The following is a 13,796-nucleotide window of genomic DNA, read 5'->3' on the forward strand; positions in this document are numbered from 1 at the left end:
ATGGTTATCCCTTTAGTACGTGTTCAATGGAGTCATCACATTGAGGCTGAGTCTACTTGGGAACGGGAGGATGTCATTCGCTCGCAGTTTTCTAAAATATTGGAAGAAGGTAAGAGTGAATTCCGAGGACGGAATTCCTTTTGTTAGGGGGGAAGAATGTAATATCCCTAATTTTAAAATGGTAGTCTCGGTAGTTTATTTTAGGGTTTTATTGTAATTTTTGCAATCTTGATGTGTTTGTTTGGTTTTTGTTCTATTTTGCTATTTGTTAATTGGTAAATTGTCTAATTATTTGTTTTATATTTGCTTTATTTGTTTTAATTTTAAAATGATTAATTTGTTGTAATTGAATACGTGTATGCTTACATGGAATTATTGTTTTTTTCATATATTGTGTATTTAGGTTAAACGGTATAATGGATAACTTTAGGGTTTTATTTTTCTTTTTCACGGTTAGCCGACTTAGTCTCCTCTAAAGATTAGAATTAGGTTTCCTTAAGCCTATATAAATATATCATTAGACGTCGGCTTAGGGTTTAGAAATCAAAAACCTTACTCACGTACAAGCAGAGAGACGTAACAGTGAGAATTGTGAGGAAAACAAAGAGGGACTTGAGAGAAAACAGAGAGAACTGGTTAGTGGTTCGGCCATGGATTAAAGGTCGGACCAGGGTGAGACGGAAGGAGTGTTGTTCGTGGTTGGAACCAAGGGCAACAGAGGAGTCGAGAACAGTAGGAATCGCCGGAAAACTTAGGAAGACGGTGTAGAGATTTTAATTCAAAATCTCGCAGGCAAGTTCTATTCCTAACTCTCTCTCTTTGACTCATGTTCTTTACATGCCTTACACAACTCCAGGAGTAAATAGACATTAAAGATTAATCTGGTTCGCTTGTTAATTTCAATTATAACAATATGCCTTTACATGAATTGGTGTTTGCTTGTTTGTAAATTTCCTTGCATAATTCATGTTTTAATTGATATTAATTGATGCATAATGAATTCAATAAATTGTTGGGACTGTCTGGAACCTAGAATAGAGGGTTAGGAACCTTTGCAAGGACAATCAAAAAGTCAGAAAACAGCCGGCCTAGAATAAAGGGTTAGGAACCTTTGCAAGGACAATCAAAAAGTCAGAAAACAACTGGCGTCAGGGAAGAAAGAGGTTGGGAAGAGTGGAGGCGGCTTCACCCTTCAATGGAGGTGGTTCCATTGAAGTGGAGTCGGCTCCACATGATGTAGAGGCGGCTCCAAAGGGAATGGAGCTTACTCTACCTAAAATTGGAGCCTCCTTTATTAAATTGGAGCCTCCTCTACCTTAAATTGGAGTCTAATCTACATCTTTTTAGAGCCTGCTCCTTTGTAGATTTTCAATATGTTTTTAATTTCAGCGATGGATTTTTGTTTCTGTACTTGGATTTTGATGTTCCAGTTTAATTAGAAGTTATACTGGAGGTTCTTAGAGGTGTCCTAAGCTTATTTAAAACTCCCAAGGGCCTTGTTAACGCATAGTAAACCACCTTGTATTATAGCTTGAACAGTATAAAATTCTTACAAAAATCGTTATACTGTTTTTAGATGCAAAGGATTAAAATTGTTCAATATTATTTTAACAATTTTCCATGAATGGCTTTTATAGCTAAATCATGTTTCAGTGTTATAAGATAAGCATGTGGATTTATATATTCTATTATGCTTACTTGGAATTAATTGATGTTTACATGTATGATCTGTATTATCAATTATTGGACTTTGTGGAGTGGTATCAAATAAGCCTATTAAATTACAAAAAATTAATCATGCTTAGTATGGAACAATTGATGTTTGTATTTAATATTTTAATTATCAATTGTTGGATGTATGGATTAGTTCATATTTACTTTCGTTATCTGTATTATCAACTACTGAATGGATAGATTGTATGCATCGGTATGGGACGGTGGCATACTAAGGATGGATTAGTTTTAAAATACTAAATCCTACCTATACGGAATAAGGGAATAGATTATAAAATGAATCCTACTTATGTTGAAGTCAAAGAAGCTGAACAAGCTGAATGACTAACTGGATTACTTGCTATTTATGCTAAGTCAAAGAAGCTGCACAAGCTGCATGACTTACTGGATTTCTTATGGATGGATAGGATAGGACTTTTATATATATGTTTATGGTACCGCGATATGAGCTTGAGTCTCAGAGTCGACGGTCAGGAGCGTATATGCAGTAGGATGCGTAACTGGCTATGTTGGTTGAGGTATACCCTGTTAGGCTTAGGTACTCATGCCCACTCAGGTGCATTTTGCATGTTGCCTTTTATTCAGATTGAGACCCTCTTCGTAGTTCAGTGGGAGTCCTATAGTGTGGATATATATATGTACGGACTATATAGTTATTGTTAAGTTGTTTAGGATGTACATGCGTATGGAGTCTCTGTTTAGATTGTAGTAGGATAGAACTTGTTCGTGGGCCTGACCCACTTCTCTTTTTCAGGTATTCGACAGTTCAGTCTTAGGCTTGATCGTGCTAAGCAGAGACTATCACTCACTCTTTCAACAACGTATGATTTCTCTCCGTGGTTTAACTTTCAATATTCTTTCAGTTATTTACATTTCAGTTTGGATTTTTAGGGGTCCACTAGAGATGGATTCCCGAGTTATTTAAACTATTAGAAGTTTTGGAAGGATTGGATTTTATTAAACTTTATGGTTTGGGGATTTTATATTTATAATTATTCAGTTTTATTATTTTATTCTTATTTCATTTTATACTCCGTGTTCGTTTATATACTAATTGTTTGATATTCCCTCGGGTTTGAGCTTGGGCCTAATCAACCCATGTTTCGGATCTGAGGGGTATCATAGTTGGTATCAAAGCACTCTAGGTTCAAGTGTTTCTAAGGTATTTCGTATTAAGACTTCCGCGTAGCGTTTCTCTTGATTATAGCTTAAGTTTATGATTCATTGTATTCCATTACGGTTCGTTTATATATTAATTGTTTGATATTCCCTCGGGTTTGGGCTTGGGCCTAATTAACCCATGTCTCGGATCCGAGGGATATCACACCTATATGAGAAAATATGCTTATATTGACTTTCATAAACCTAGATATGCTTATAAAAGAATTTAATTTCGTGCATAGGTCTTTTGGAAAGAAGTCTATATCAAATAGGAAGTTTAAACAGAATAGGAAAAAAAGTTAACTAGATCTGCAGAAGACCTTGAACCGGTTCAGAGTCCTTGAACCGGTTCAAGTTGGCCAGTGAATTAAAATTTCAAAATATGTATTCTTGAACCGGTTTAGGTTCAAGTTGGCCAGTGATTTAAAATTTTTAAGTATGTATTCTTGAACCGGTTTAGCTACTTGGAACCAGTTTAAGTTGGCCAGACTTGAACAGAAGGTTAACACTTAGAAAATTTCGCTGTTTTGAAAACAACTCATGCATGCAAATGTCCTAACCTTCTAACTCAACTTCCTAAAGTGTTGTTCTTACCTTTTCAAAGTATGTATTCTTGAACCGGTTTAGGTTCAAGTTGGCCAGTGATTTAAAATTTTGAAGTATGTATTCTTGAACCGGTTTAGTTACTTGGAACCGGTTTAAGTTGGCTAGACTTGAACAGAAGGTTAACACTTAGAAAATTTCGCTGTTTTGAAAACAACTCATGCATACAAATGTCCTAACCTTCTAACTCAACTTCCTAAAGTGTTGTTCTTACCTTTTCATAGTCTTCAAGCTATTAAACACGAACAACTCTTCAATTCTACAACCGATCTCGAACTTGAATTTTAAACTTGAAAATACAACTCAATCGGACTTGTTTTGACACCGAAATTAGCCAATTACAAAATATATATCTCACAATCTCCTCCTTTGGCAATTTCGTGACAAACCTTAAAAACAAAATGTAATCTACCCAAGCAGATCAAACAAATTACAATTTGTTAAAATAACTGAATTTTTTTCATTCTCTTCTCTTCTCTGGATAAAAATTCACCTGATTTCCTGCACAATTATCAAGGAGCTATAAATGTTTCTATTGACTCTCCTGACAACTGAGATAACCTAGAAATATCAGCAAGGGTTGCTTTCGTTTTTGTTCAATAAAACTGTGCATGAAATGCTTCTTCAAGTTGGTCCCAGGTAAAGATAGAACTCGGAGGAAGATGGATATTCCAATCAAAAGCAGCCCATGTAAGAGAGCTGGCGAATAGCCTCATCCTTAGCCATGCATTTGGCCTTGCTTCTTCACTTTGAGCAGTAAAACGTGTAACATGTTGCACCGTCGAAGTTGCATCCTCACCACTAAAAGTGGTGAACTCTGGGTATCGGTAGCCCCGGGGCAATTCGTATTGGTCAATATAATCAGGATAAGGCTTCCTATACATGGGCCTAGGACATGTTTGTCCCTGAGCCATCTCTGTATGTATAATATTAATCAATTGACCCTTGTCGAGCCCACCATTGGGAGCAGGAGGGTCAGCCATATGTTGTAATGATGGAGGATGGACTTTTGGCCATTCTTTCTGATGATTTGCCATCATTTGCCCCCCCTCCCCCCAATGGCCATAGGTGGAACTAATGGTAGAGCCTGGTATTGATTGTTTCTCCACCGATTTTGGTTGCCCCCCAAGTCATTCAGATCCCTATGAGGAATAATAGGTAACGTCTGCTGACGCAACTGATTCTGATTCTGCTGTTGCATGATACAATGACACCATAAGCTGGGACAACACCTCCACTGTGGTTGAACGAATGCTTGTCGGAATGCTACCGACATTAGTTTGTTGAGAGGATCCAACAGACGTGTTTGGTTGTGCCATTGGAAGAGTTACCAATGGCAATGTAGTCTGTTGAGGAACGGATTCAGGAGCAGTCGATCTATCTCGGTCAGCACGGCTTTGTACAACTGATATTTGCGCCATCATAGTATCCATCCTTTAATTGTTCTCACTGATCTGTGCTTGGAGCTCAGCTTTGTTACTCTCGATCTGAAAGGTCTGTGCATCATATTTTTATTCCATTCACTGTATCTCCATAATCTGGGCTAGTAGAATATCTGGCTACATAGCCGATTCACTCTCAGAAAAAGGAATTGACTGATTTTCTTCTAAATTGTCACCATCTATTGCGACGGTGTTTTTGGAATTCTTTGGCCTCGAAAGCATGTTTGTAATTCACTCACCCCTGTGGGTCCATCGGGCGTGCAAAATGTTGACCCCTTAAATCAGCTATGCCTGTTGATTTACAAATTGGCTAAGTGCGAGCATACCAGAACCAATGGGCTTGGTTCAAAACATAAAGATCTGGTCAAACTCAGTCTCTTTTGTGAAAAATAATGAACAAGGGATGTGAGAGAAAGAGAACATTAAACTATCAGTTGGGTTCTAATTGCCTTGATTAAAAAGGACTTTAAAAGGGAAACAAATTACAATATAAATAAAACTAGAATGAATCTTATACGAGAATGGAAAGCTATAATATTACTGAAATCGAATTAAATGCAGAAAAACTACTAGGAATAAGAAATTGAGTTGCAGAAAAGAAAGAATAAAGGAAATTGCACTAGAAATTAAACAACTAACAGAAAGCTGAATTAAAACTAGAAAGGAAATTAATTAAACTAAAGAAAGCATGATTTAAAAAAAAGAATTGTTCTATAAATGCGATTGTTTAAGAGTTGTTGGATCCTTTACAAATGCAACTTCTACCATTAGTTGTAGAAAACTTAAAAGAATCCTAATATAACTCTACTAAATTAAATATATTATCCTACTATCTTGCAAGCTTATCTGACAAATACTCTTAATCATTATTCAACTCATTGTCCATCTTCCATACTACTCCCCTAAATTAGAATAACTTGTTGCCACATAACTTTTGTCGAGCCCTCATCATTTTGCCGTGTCATCGCCACCTTTCCTACCAAATAGTTTGTCAACAACGGCATAACATCCCAAACAATTTGTAATTTAAGTCAATATAAGTTATACATAGCATCCCAATATAATCATAATGGATTATTTGTACATAACATCCAACAGTTTGTAATTTAAGTCAATATAAGTTGTACGCAACATCCCAACATAATCCTACTGGATGATAGTCATTGACTCTAATCAGAGAAACACCATAATCCTATTGGATGATAGTAATTGACTTTAATCGGAGAAACACTAGTTCAAATTATAATCACTATAATCGTACTGGATGATAGTCATTGACTTTAATCGGCGAAACACTAGTTCAAATTATAATCTACTTTAACATCCCAAGCAATACATAGTTTGTTTCATACTTATGTTAAACGTAAAATTCTAAGCAGTACATACTTTATTTCATACTTATATTATATGTAAAATCCCAACAAAATTCTACTAAAGATAGTAATTGCAGTACGTAACTAAGTAGGAGAAGGATTAGGAGCAGACACGAAGAGATAGAGAGAAGAACACCAACATAGACCGAGCTTCTTCTTCAATTCCAGAGTAACAAATTATGAATCAATAAACTAACAATTTTTAGACAAAGTGAAGAAAAAAGTCTGTTATCTTAGGAATTCAAAAATCACGTAAACAATATGAATTTGGAATGAACTATCAATTGTTCAGACAAAATGAACAAATTTGATTTTAATCAAAAGAATTTCACTGGAACTCCCAAAATAAAATATTAGAGACCAAGGAAAAGGAGGAAGACGGCTTAGAACGCAAAATTGAAAGTTAAATAATATTAAACCGGACCCACATTATCTATTAAAATAACTTATACTGTATTTTGAAAATAATATTTAAAATTTTTATATACTCAATATTTTTAAAGATGCAGCGCTTTGACAGCCACTTATTTAAAAAAGGAGAAAATTGGTTGCTGTAAAACTGTAGGTGATTTTGCACCCATAAGCCAGCAATTCCACGTGGATATTGACTAGGAAGTTTCTTGAGGTTGAATTGAAAGTTTCTTGAAGTTTCTTGAGGTTGAATTGAAAGTTTCTTGAGGTTGAATTGAGGAAGCTTCCTTTCAGTTTGCTTGCCACTTGCAACGAAACTTCTGTCGCATCAACCAAATTTTTTTATTTTTATTTTTGGTAGATTGGACTCACCGATAATAGTTCTTTCATCTCCGCCCTTATTATCATTTCAGACTGGATTTTTATTTCTATTTTGGTCACACATTATCTCTCTGATTCTCTTGTGTATTTTTTCATCAATTTACACAATAATTTCAATCTGTGAAGTAAACAATCCACTACTGGAGGGATCTTTCTTCGGCAATTGCAGGTAATTTTTCCTTCTATCTTTGGCTCACCCATTTCAATCTATATGAGAATTTGACTAGCAATTACTGGATCTCATTTTTGGTTCTTGTTTTGTTGAGTTGACTCATGATGTTGTTTACTAATTGTTAGCTCAGTTGAAAGATCTGCTCACTTCTTGCTCTTGTTTTGGTTCTAATTCTCTACTCAATGTACTCATATATATATATATATATATATATATATATATATATATATTACATATAGTTATTTTTATCAATAATGGAAGTGTTGTGCCGCTTAGTCCACGGCCGAGTAAAAAAACAATTATCCAATGACACTTGGACTTGTAATCGTGTAATTGGCCTTATGGAATCTAAAATGAATTCCAACTCCAAACTTAATTAGTGGAACCGAATAATAGATTTGGAATTGATCTATTCAATTCCAATGGCTCAATTCCAAAGAGCCGAACAGACCCTAAGGCTATGTTCGGCTACATGTAATTGGAACTTTGGAAAATTGGTGAATTTGAAGAAAAATAACTCATAGAATTGAACCAAAATTTTCTCCAATTCTACCAATTTCAATTCCAATTCCAATACTTCAATTTCATATAGCTGAACACCACAACCTCTGAAATGTGAAGTAAGAATTTAATTGTCCGGAAGCTATCTTTAGGAATTATTGTCGATTTAATTGTCAGGAAGCGATCTTTTGGAATTATTGTTGACTCATACGTTGATGTATGACTATGGACACACTCATGATACTTTAATTTATGGAGATCAACATAAAATCTATGCAAAAAATTTCAGTTAAAATTAAAAATGATTCTACTTTTCTCTTTCAGAAACTAATAAATCCAATTCATTTTCAATTGGACCCTTTATATATATTTTACTTTATTTCTAAAATATATTATTAATTCAGCAATATTTGTACCAAGTTTTGATTATAACTCTTTTACTGTGATGTTTCTTGTTTATTAATATTTTTAACTGGTTAAATTTATTTTATTTTTTAGTTAATAAATGAATATTCGATATGAATGTAAATCATAATTAATTTAATCTAAAATTAATTACAAAAATGTTCTGTAGAATTCACATTAGCTTTAATACACAAAAATTAACAATTATTACTTTTTATTTGGAAAAAAAAAACTTTTTTATACTTTAAAAAGGACGAACTATTAAGCAATTTAAATTATAAAATGACTTAAAAAATCCGATCGTTAACAAAAAAAATTAAGTGTCTTTAAATAGTTAAAACAAAAATTAGATTATAAATCAATTTTTAAATAAAAATTGTAATTGTAAAATGCTAATTCTAGATTGGCAAGGTATAATTGAAGATTGAATTATTTAAAGCTTTGTAGGGATTCTTTGGTGGTAAGATAACAAATAACAATAAATGAGGAATATTATACACAAAGTGAGGGGGCCCAAAAAAAAAAAAGGAGTTGGAAGGAGGTGGAATTTTCAAACCATGGGGATTTAATGGTGGTGAAAGCAGGGAGTTCATGTGCCATGACAAGGAGAAAATAAGACTGGGATTTGCCCGATGATATAGTCCCAGACCATGTAATAGTTTTTCCTTGATCAAATCAATTCTTACAATTTGTAACAGTTCATTGAATGATTTCAGCGGAGTATCAAATGGTAGTTTTGGACATTAAATGACAAAGAATAGTAGGCCAAAGAATAGTAGAATTCCTTAACCGAATATTTTTGGTTGGTCATTTATGCAAATATGCAAGGAAGTGGGTGTTCCACTTCCTTATATTTTGCAAAAACATTGGGTCAAGAAATTCTTTACCACTCTTCAACTTTTAAAACATTTTCCTTTCTCTTAACATGGCACACCACCATGTGGCACCCTCCAAAACAAATCCAAGTAAGGACCATCATGTCAAGTCAAATGGTCAAAGCCCCGCCACAGAGGCAAAAGCCAACTCCCACTTGTCAGGGCTAAAACCTTTGGACACTCACCCAGGTCATGAACCTCCATAAGCAATTTTTAGTTTTGGACTCGAGTACTACTTGTCGAGGTTTTGAATCTGGGAGAGTGTCTTAAAGTTGAGAATATATACAATGTGCCCGGTGCACCGTGCACCGAGCACATCACAACCGTCCGTGTTGTACATACACGGGCGTGTGTACAAAACGCATGGCCACGTATGACCACGATGTGCCCGGTGCATGGTGCACCGAGCGCATTGTATATATTCTCAACTTCAAGATACTCTCCCAGGTTCAAAACCTCAACAAGCAATACTCGAGTCCAAAACTTTGGGACATTCCCCTTGCCCACATCCAAAACAGCTAATAAAAATACAATATATATATATATAAATTATTATTTTTCAATAGGTAGACTATACACACACCCATTCTTTGTCCCATAAGGGTCAACCTTGGAAGAGATTGCAATTGGGCTAAGCCCAATTGTTCGGAACTTTGTCCTAAATTAGATTTGAAGCTTCAACCTTCCCAATGAGAGGAGGAGGATGTGATATCTATCCTTTGAGTTAAAGACTTGTATATTTTAGCGTCATTTATATCCTCAAATATTTTGGACAAACATTTGTTTCTTAAGGTAAAATCTTTTGAAGTACTTTGTATATAGCGTGGTTTGGACGTAGTCCAGATTTTTGGTTACATGCATGTGTTTCCTCCCGTTTCAGTTTCAGCATGGACTTTGGTCATTCACAGAATTTAGTTGACTTTGCCTACTCTAATACATATTATTTATTTATTGACATCATATATATACAAATACTGATTGTGCCATACAGATTGCATATTTTACTTCTTCATCGATCTCTTGGACTTTGTCAAATGGCTGGTATAGGAGCCCAAGATATCTCCTCAACCAGGTGTTCGTATCACGTGTTTTTGAGTTTTAGAGGAAAGGACACCCGGAATAGCTTCGCTGATCACCTCTATACAGCTTTGCTACATGCTGGAATACGAACATTTAGAGACGATGAACTTGAGAGAGGAGAGAATATTGTTTCAGAAATTACAAAGGCAATCCAAGAGTCAAATATTTCCGTAATCATCTTTTCAGCAGATTATGCGTCTTCAAGCTGGTGCCTTGATGAACTTCTGATCATCCTTGACCGCAAAAGGACTGTTGGCCATATAATTTTGCCCGTCTTCTACTATGTGGATCCATCTGAAGTCAGAGAGCAGTCCGGCAGTTTTGCAAAAGCATTTGCAATACACCAAGAGCAATTCAATATGGAGACAGAAGAAAGAAAAGTGCAAGGGATGGACGAGATAAAAAGATGGAAGGAAGCTTTGAAGGAAGTTGCATATTTGGCGGGGTTGGTTTTAAAGGACGGGTAAGTTCCTTTAGATTCTTTTCTCAGCACCATTTGGTTCAATATTTATAACTGTTGGAACATTATTCAATGTCCTTGGATGCTTACTTACTCTCCACTCTATTTCTTAATTAAAATGCTTGAAATTAGATAGAAACTTGGAAAGTAATGAACCATAATTATCATTTACTTCAAACAAATGTTTGATAAAAACATATAACTTATTTTTAAGAAGCTAGAACTTAAATGAAAATATATATATATATATATATATATATATATATATATAATATATATATTGAAAATTAGAGTCCATGAAAGACTTGCAATCAAATATGCATTTGATATGTAAATCTGGGGTTTTATTACTGTCCTATTTCAGAATTCATGGTATAGTTGGGAATGGAATCGTGTCACTTTTCATAAGTAAATAAAATTTTAATACAAAAAAAATAAAAAATAAAAGAAAAGAAAGAAAGATACTATAACAATGAATAATCTCCCCAATGTCTTTAACAGAGTACATGTAATCATATTTGATTTGTGCTTGTCAAAAAATTCAACATTCTACATGATTGTTATTAGTTTTTATTCAACTTCTTGTTCTATTTCAGCTCATGACATGTTTCCTGTGCTCTATTTTCTGTTTCCATCGCCACATTTAGGTCGGAGTCAAATTTTATCCAGAAAATCATTAAAGAGATTCGTAACAAATTGAATCGAGCAGCCCTGATAATTGCTCCATACCCAATTGGACTAAGTTCTCCTATAGAAGATATTAATTTGTGGTTACGAGATGGATCGACTAATGTTGGCATAACGACAATCTTCGGAATGAGTGGAACAGGGAAAACAACCCTTGCCAAAACTGTGTATAACCTAAACTTCGACAGATTTGAACGTAGCAGCATTCTTTTAAATATTAGAGAAACTGCAGCACAACCCAATGGTATGATTGGTTTACAGGAGAGACTTCTTTCAGATATTTTAAAGAAGACAAAACAAAAAATCCGCAGTTGTGAAGAAGGAATCATTAAGATAAAAGATGCTATTAGGTTCAAAAGAGTTTTAATTGTTTTTGACGATGTTGACACATTAGACCGATATAATGCAATACAGAAAGCGCGAGATTGGTTTTACCCAGGGAGTAAAATTATTATAACCACTAGAAACAGTCAGTTGTTAAAGACAGGTGAATTGTATAATCAGCACAAGGTTGAGAATTTAGCTCTTAAAGATTTGGGGTATTCTCTATTTGGTGAAAGTCAAAAAGATACCCAACTTGTTGCAGAATCTGAGAACATTGAAGCTCTTGCTATCGAACCAGATGAGTTTTCAGGTCAACAGGGTGAGGAGCGTGCTGTTAAGAACATTGTTATGGCTACAAAATCAGGAAAGACTGGGAATGCATCTTTTCCTACCACGAATGGAAGAGGTAGGGAGGGAGGTGTATTTAAAAGAGGTTACACAAAATCATTGAGGGTTAAATCTCGGCTGAGGTCTCATTCTCGCAGCAAACCCTTTGCTGATGTAAATGAGCATTCAGATCGAAGTGGAGTGGCCGGTCGCCATAGCAAGAGCTTCAAGGGTAATATTATATCTCAGTCAAAATATGAAGGGATCACTGAGAATCCAGTGGTGCATAACATGGTGAGGGATCAAAGATGCAAAGTAGTTGAAAACAACGGTTTTGGCGGGAAATCAAAAATGGTTCTGGAGTTTCTTGAACCAGAAAGAAGGGGATTTAGGCCCCTTGTGGATCCCGACGTTGCAGAGGAGGGTTCTGCAGATTGGCGCAACTGTTTTGTGGGTTACTTCATTGATACTCCTAGAAGACTATCATACGAAGCTGTAAACACTATTGCTCATGGATTGTGGAATACAAATGGTCTAATTGAGGTATTAGATAACGAGAGGGGCTTCTTCTTTTTCCGTTTCAGCACAGAGCAAGAAAGTGAAGCTATTCTAGAGCGTGGTCCATGGCATTTTGCTGACTGTCATATTGTTCTTGAGAAGTGGCGTAAGGGCATGAATTTTCTGAATGATAAAATGGAGAAGATACCTATTTGGGTCAAGTTTCACAACGTACCCTTGGAATTTTGGAATGCAAAGGGGTTAAGTTACATTGCTAGCGCGGTTGGAAAACCTCTTTATGCAGGCGCTTTGACAGAGAGCAGAACTAGACTTGGTTTTGCTCATATTTGTGTTGAAATTGAAGCAGGGATTGATTTGGTTGAAGAGTTTGATATTCGGATTAATGATTCTGTTTTGATTCCCATAAAGGTTGAATATGAATGGAAACCTCTCTCTTGTACCAAATGCAAGGAGTTTGGTCACTCTACTCATGCTTGCTCTATTAATTTCACCATGGTCCAAAATAATGGCTTTATTTTTCCTTTGTCTTTTTCACTTTCTTTGTTTTTGTTTTTTCTGTTTTTGTTTTTGTTTTTTGTAATAAGGAATGGGCAGTATAAATTGATTATAGAAAAAGGATTTGGCTGAAAAAACATTCGAAGCTTGATGCAATTCAATAAATGTATAGAAATATTTCGAGTAATAAAGATTTCATGATAGACTTGCAAACGAGCCTTGAAACAAATGTTCAAGCTGAAAAAAGTCTCTGATGAATCCTCTTAGTAAGCCTAAGCCTTGAGATCGAGCTAAGATATCAAGTATTAAAATCAATGAACTTTACCAATCCAATTCGAATATAATCTCTTTAATTTTGGACGTTAAACATCAAGAAGCTCATACATGTCACTTTTAAATTACTTACGAAGCCATCAATCCCATCCCTGGAGGTTTTTTTTCCCGAATGATAAAACACACATACCCTTTTTCTCACACTCAGGCTTAAACCCCTCTCCTCCTTTTGAGGATGGTTCACTCTCTCTTCTTTTGAAGGGCTCATTATAACACCTAGTACTCCTTAAGGTGTTGTCCTAGTGTATTCACAATGGACTTCCAGCTCCTCATCTTACATTACAAAATTTTGAATGATAAAGAAGTGTTGCAACGAGAGAATGAATGAGTTAGTAGAGGATGCTCAATGACATGAAATTATGTTAACTAGGACATAATTCAGGATTTTTTTGCACTTAATATTAAATTTTAAACTGAATTTCTATTAATTTTATACTCAAGATGCTAATTTGATACTTCCAAACATAATATAAGCGTTCTTAGTATGAATTTACGAAATTGCTTAACTATAAA

The 13,796-nt window shown here is 35.0% G+C and overlaps 1 protein-coding gene across 2 annotated transcripts; it reads left to right on the forward strand.

Moving 5' to 3' along the window:
• Window positions 1-7,006: 7,006 nt before the first annotated feature.
• On the forward strand, window positions 7,007-13,263 carry LOC132300758 (putative disease resistance protein At4g11170). 2 transcript variants are annotated; one of them, XM_059797990.1, is made up of 3 exons: window positions 7,007-7,274; window positions 10,050-10,601; window positions 11,246-13,263. In XM_059797990.1, exons 2-3 carry the CDS (start codon window positions 10,093-10,095, stop codon window positions 13,080-13,082), a joined length of 2,346 nt encoding a protein of 781 aa, XP_059653973.1. In that variant the 5' UTR covers window positions 7,007-7,274; window positions 10,050-10,092; the 3' UTR covers window positions 13,083-13,263. The 2 variants fall into 2 exon arrangements, with proteins under 2 accessions (XP_059653973.1, XP_059653972.1); XM_059797989.1 differs by lacking the exon at window positions 7,007-7,274 and having other exon boundaries at window positions 9,315-10,601.
• Window positions 13,264-13,796: the final 533 nt, after the last annotated feature.

This window comes from Cornus florida, unplaced genomic scaffold (assembly GCF_030987335.1).
Source record: "Cornus florida cultivar Cherokee Brave unplaced genomic scaffold, ASM3098733v1 CherokeeBrave_3.0.0_Hap2_Chr03, whole genome shotgun sequence".
Classification (NCBI taxonomy): Eukaryota; Viridiplantae; Streptophyta; class Magnoliopsida; order Cornales; family Cornaceae; genus Cornus; species Cornus florida.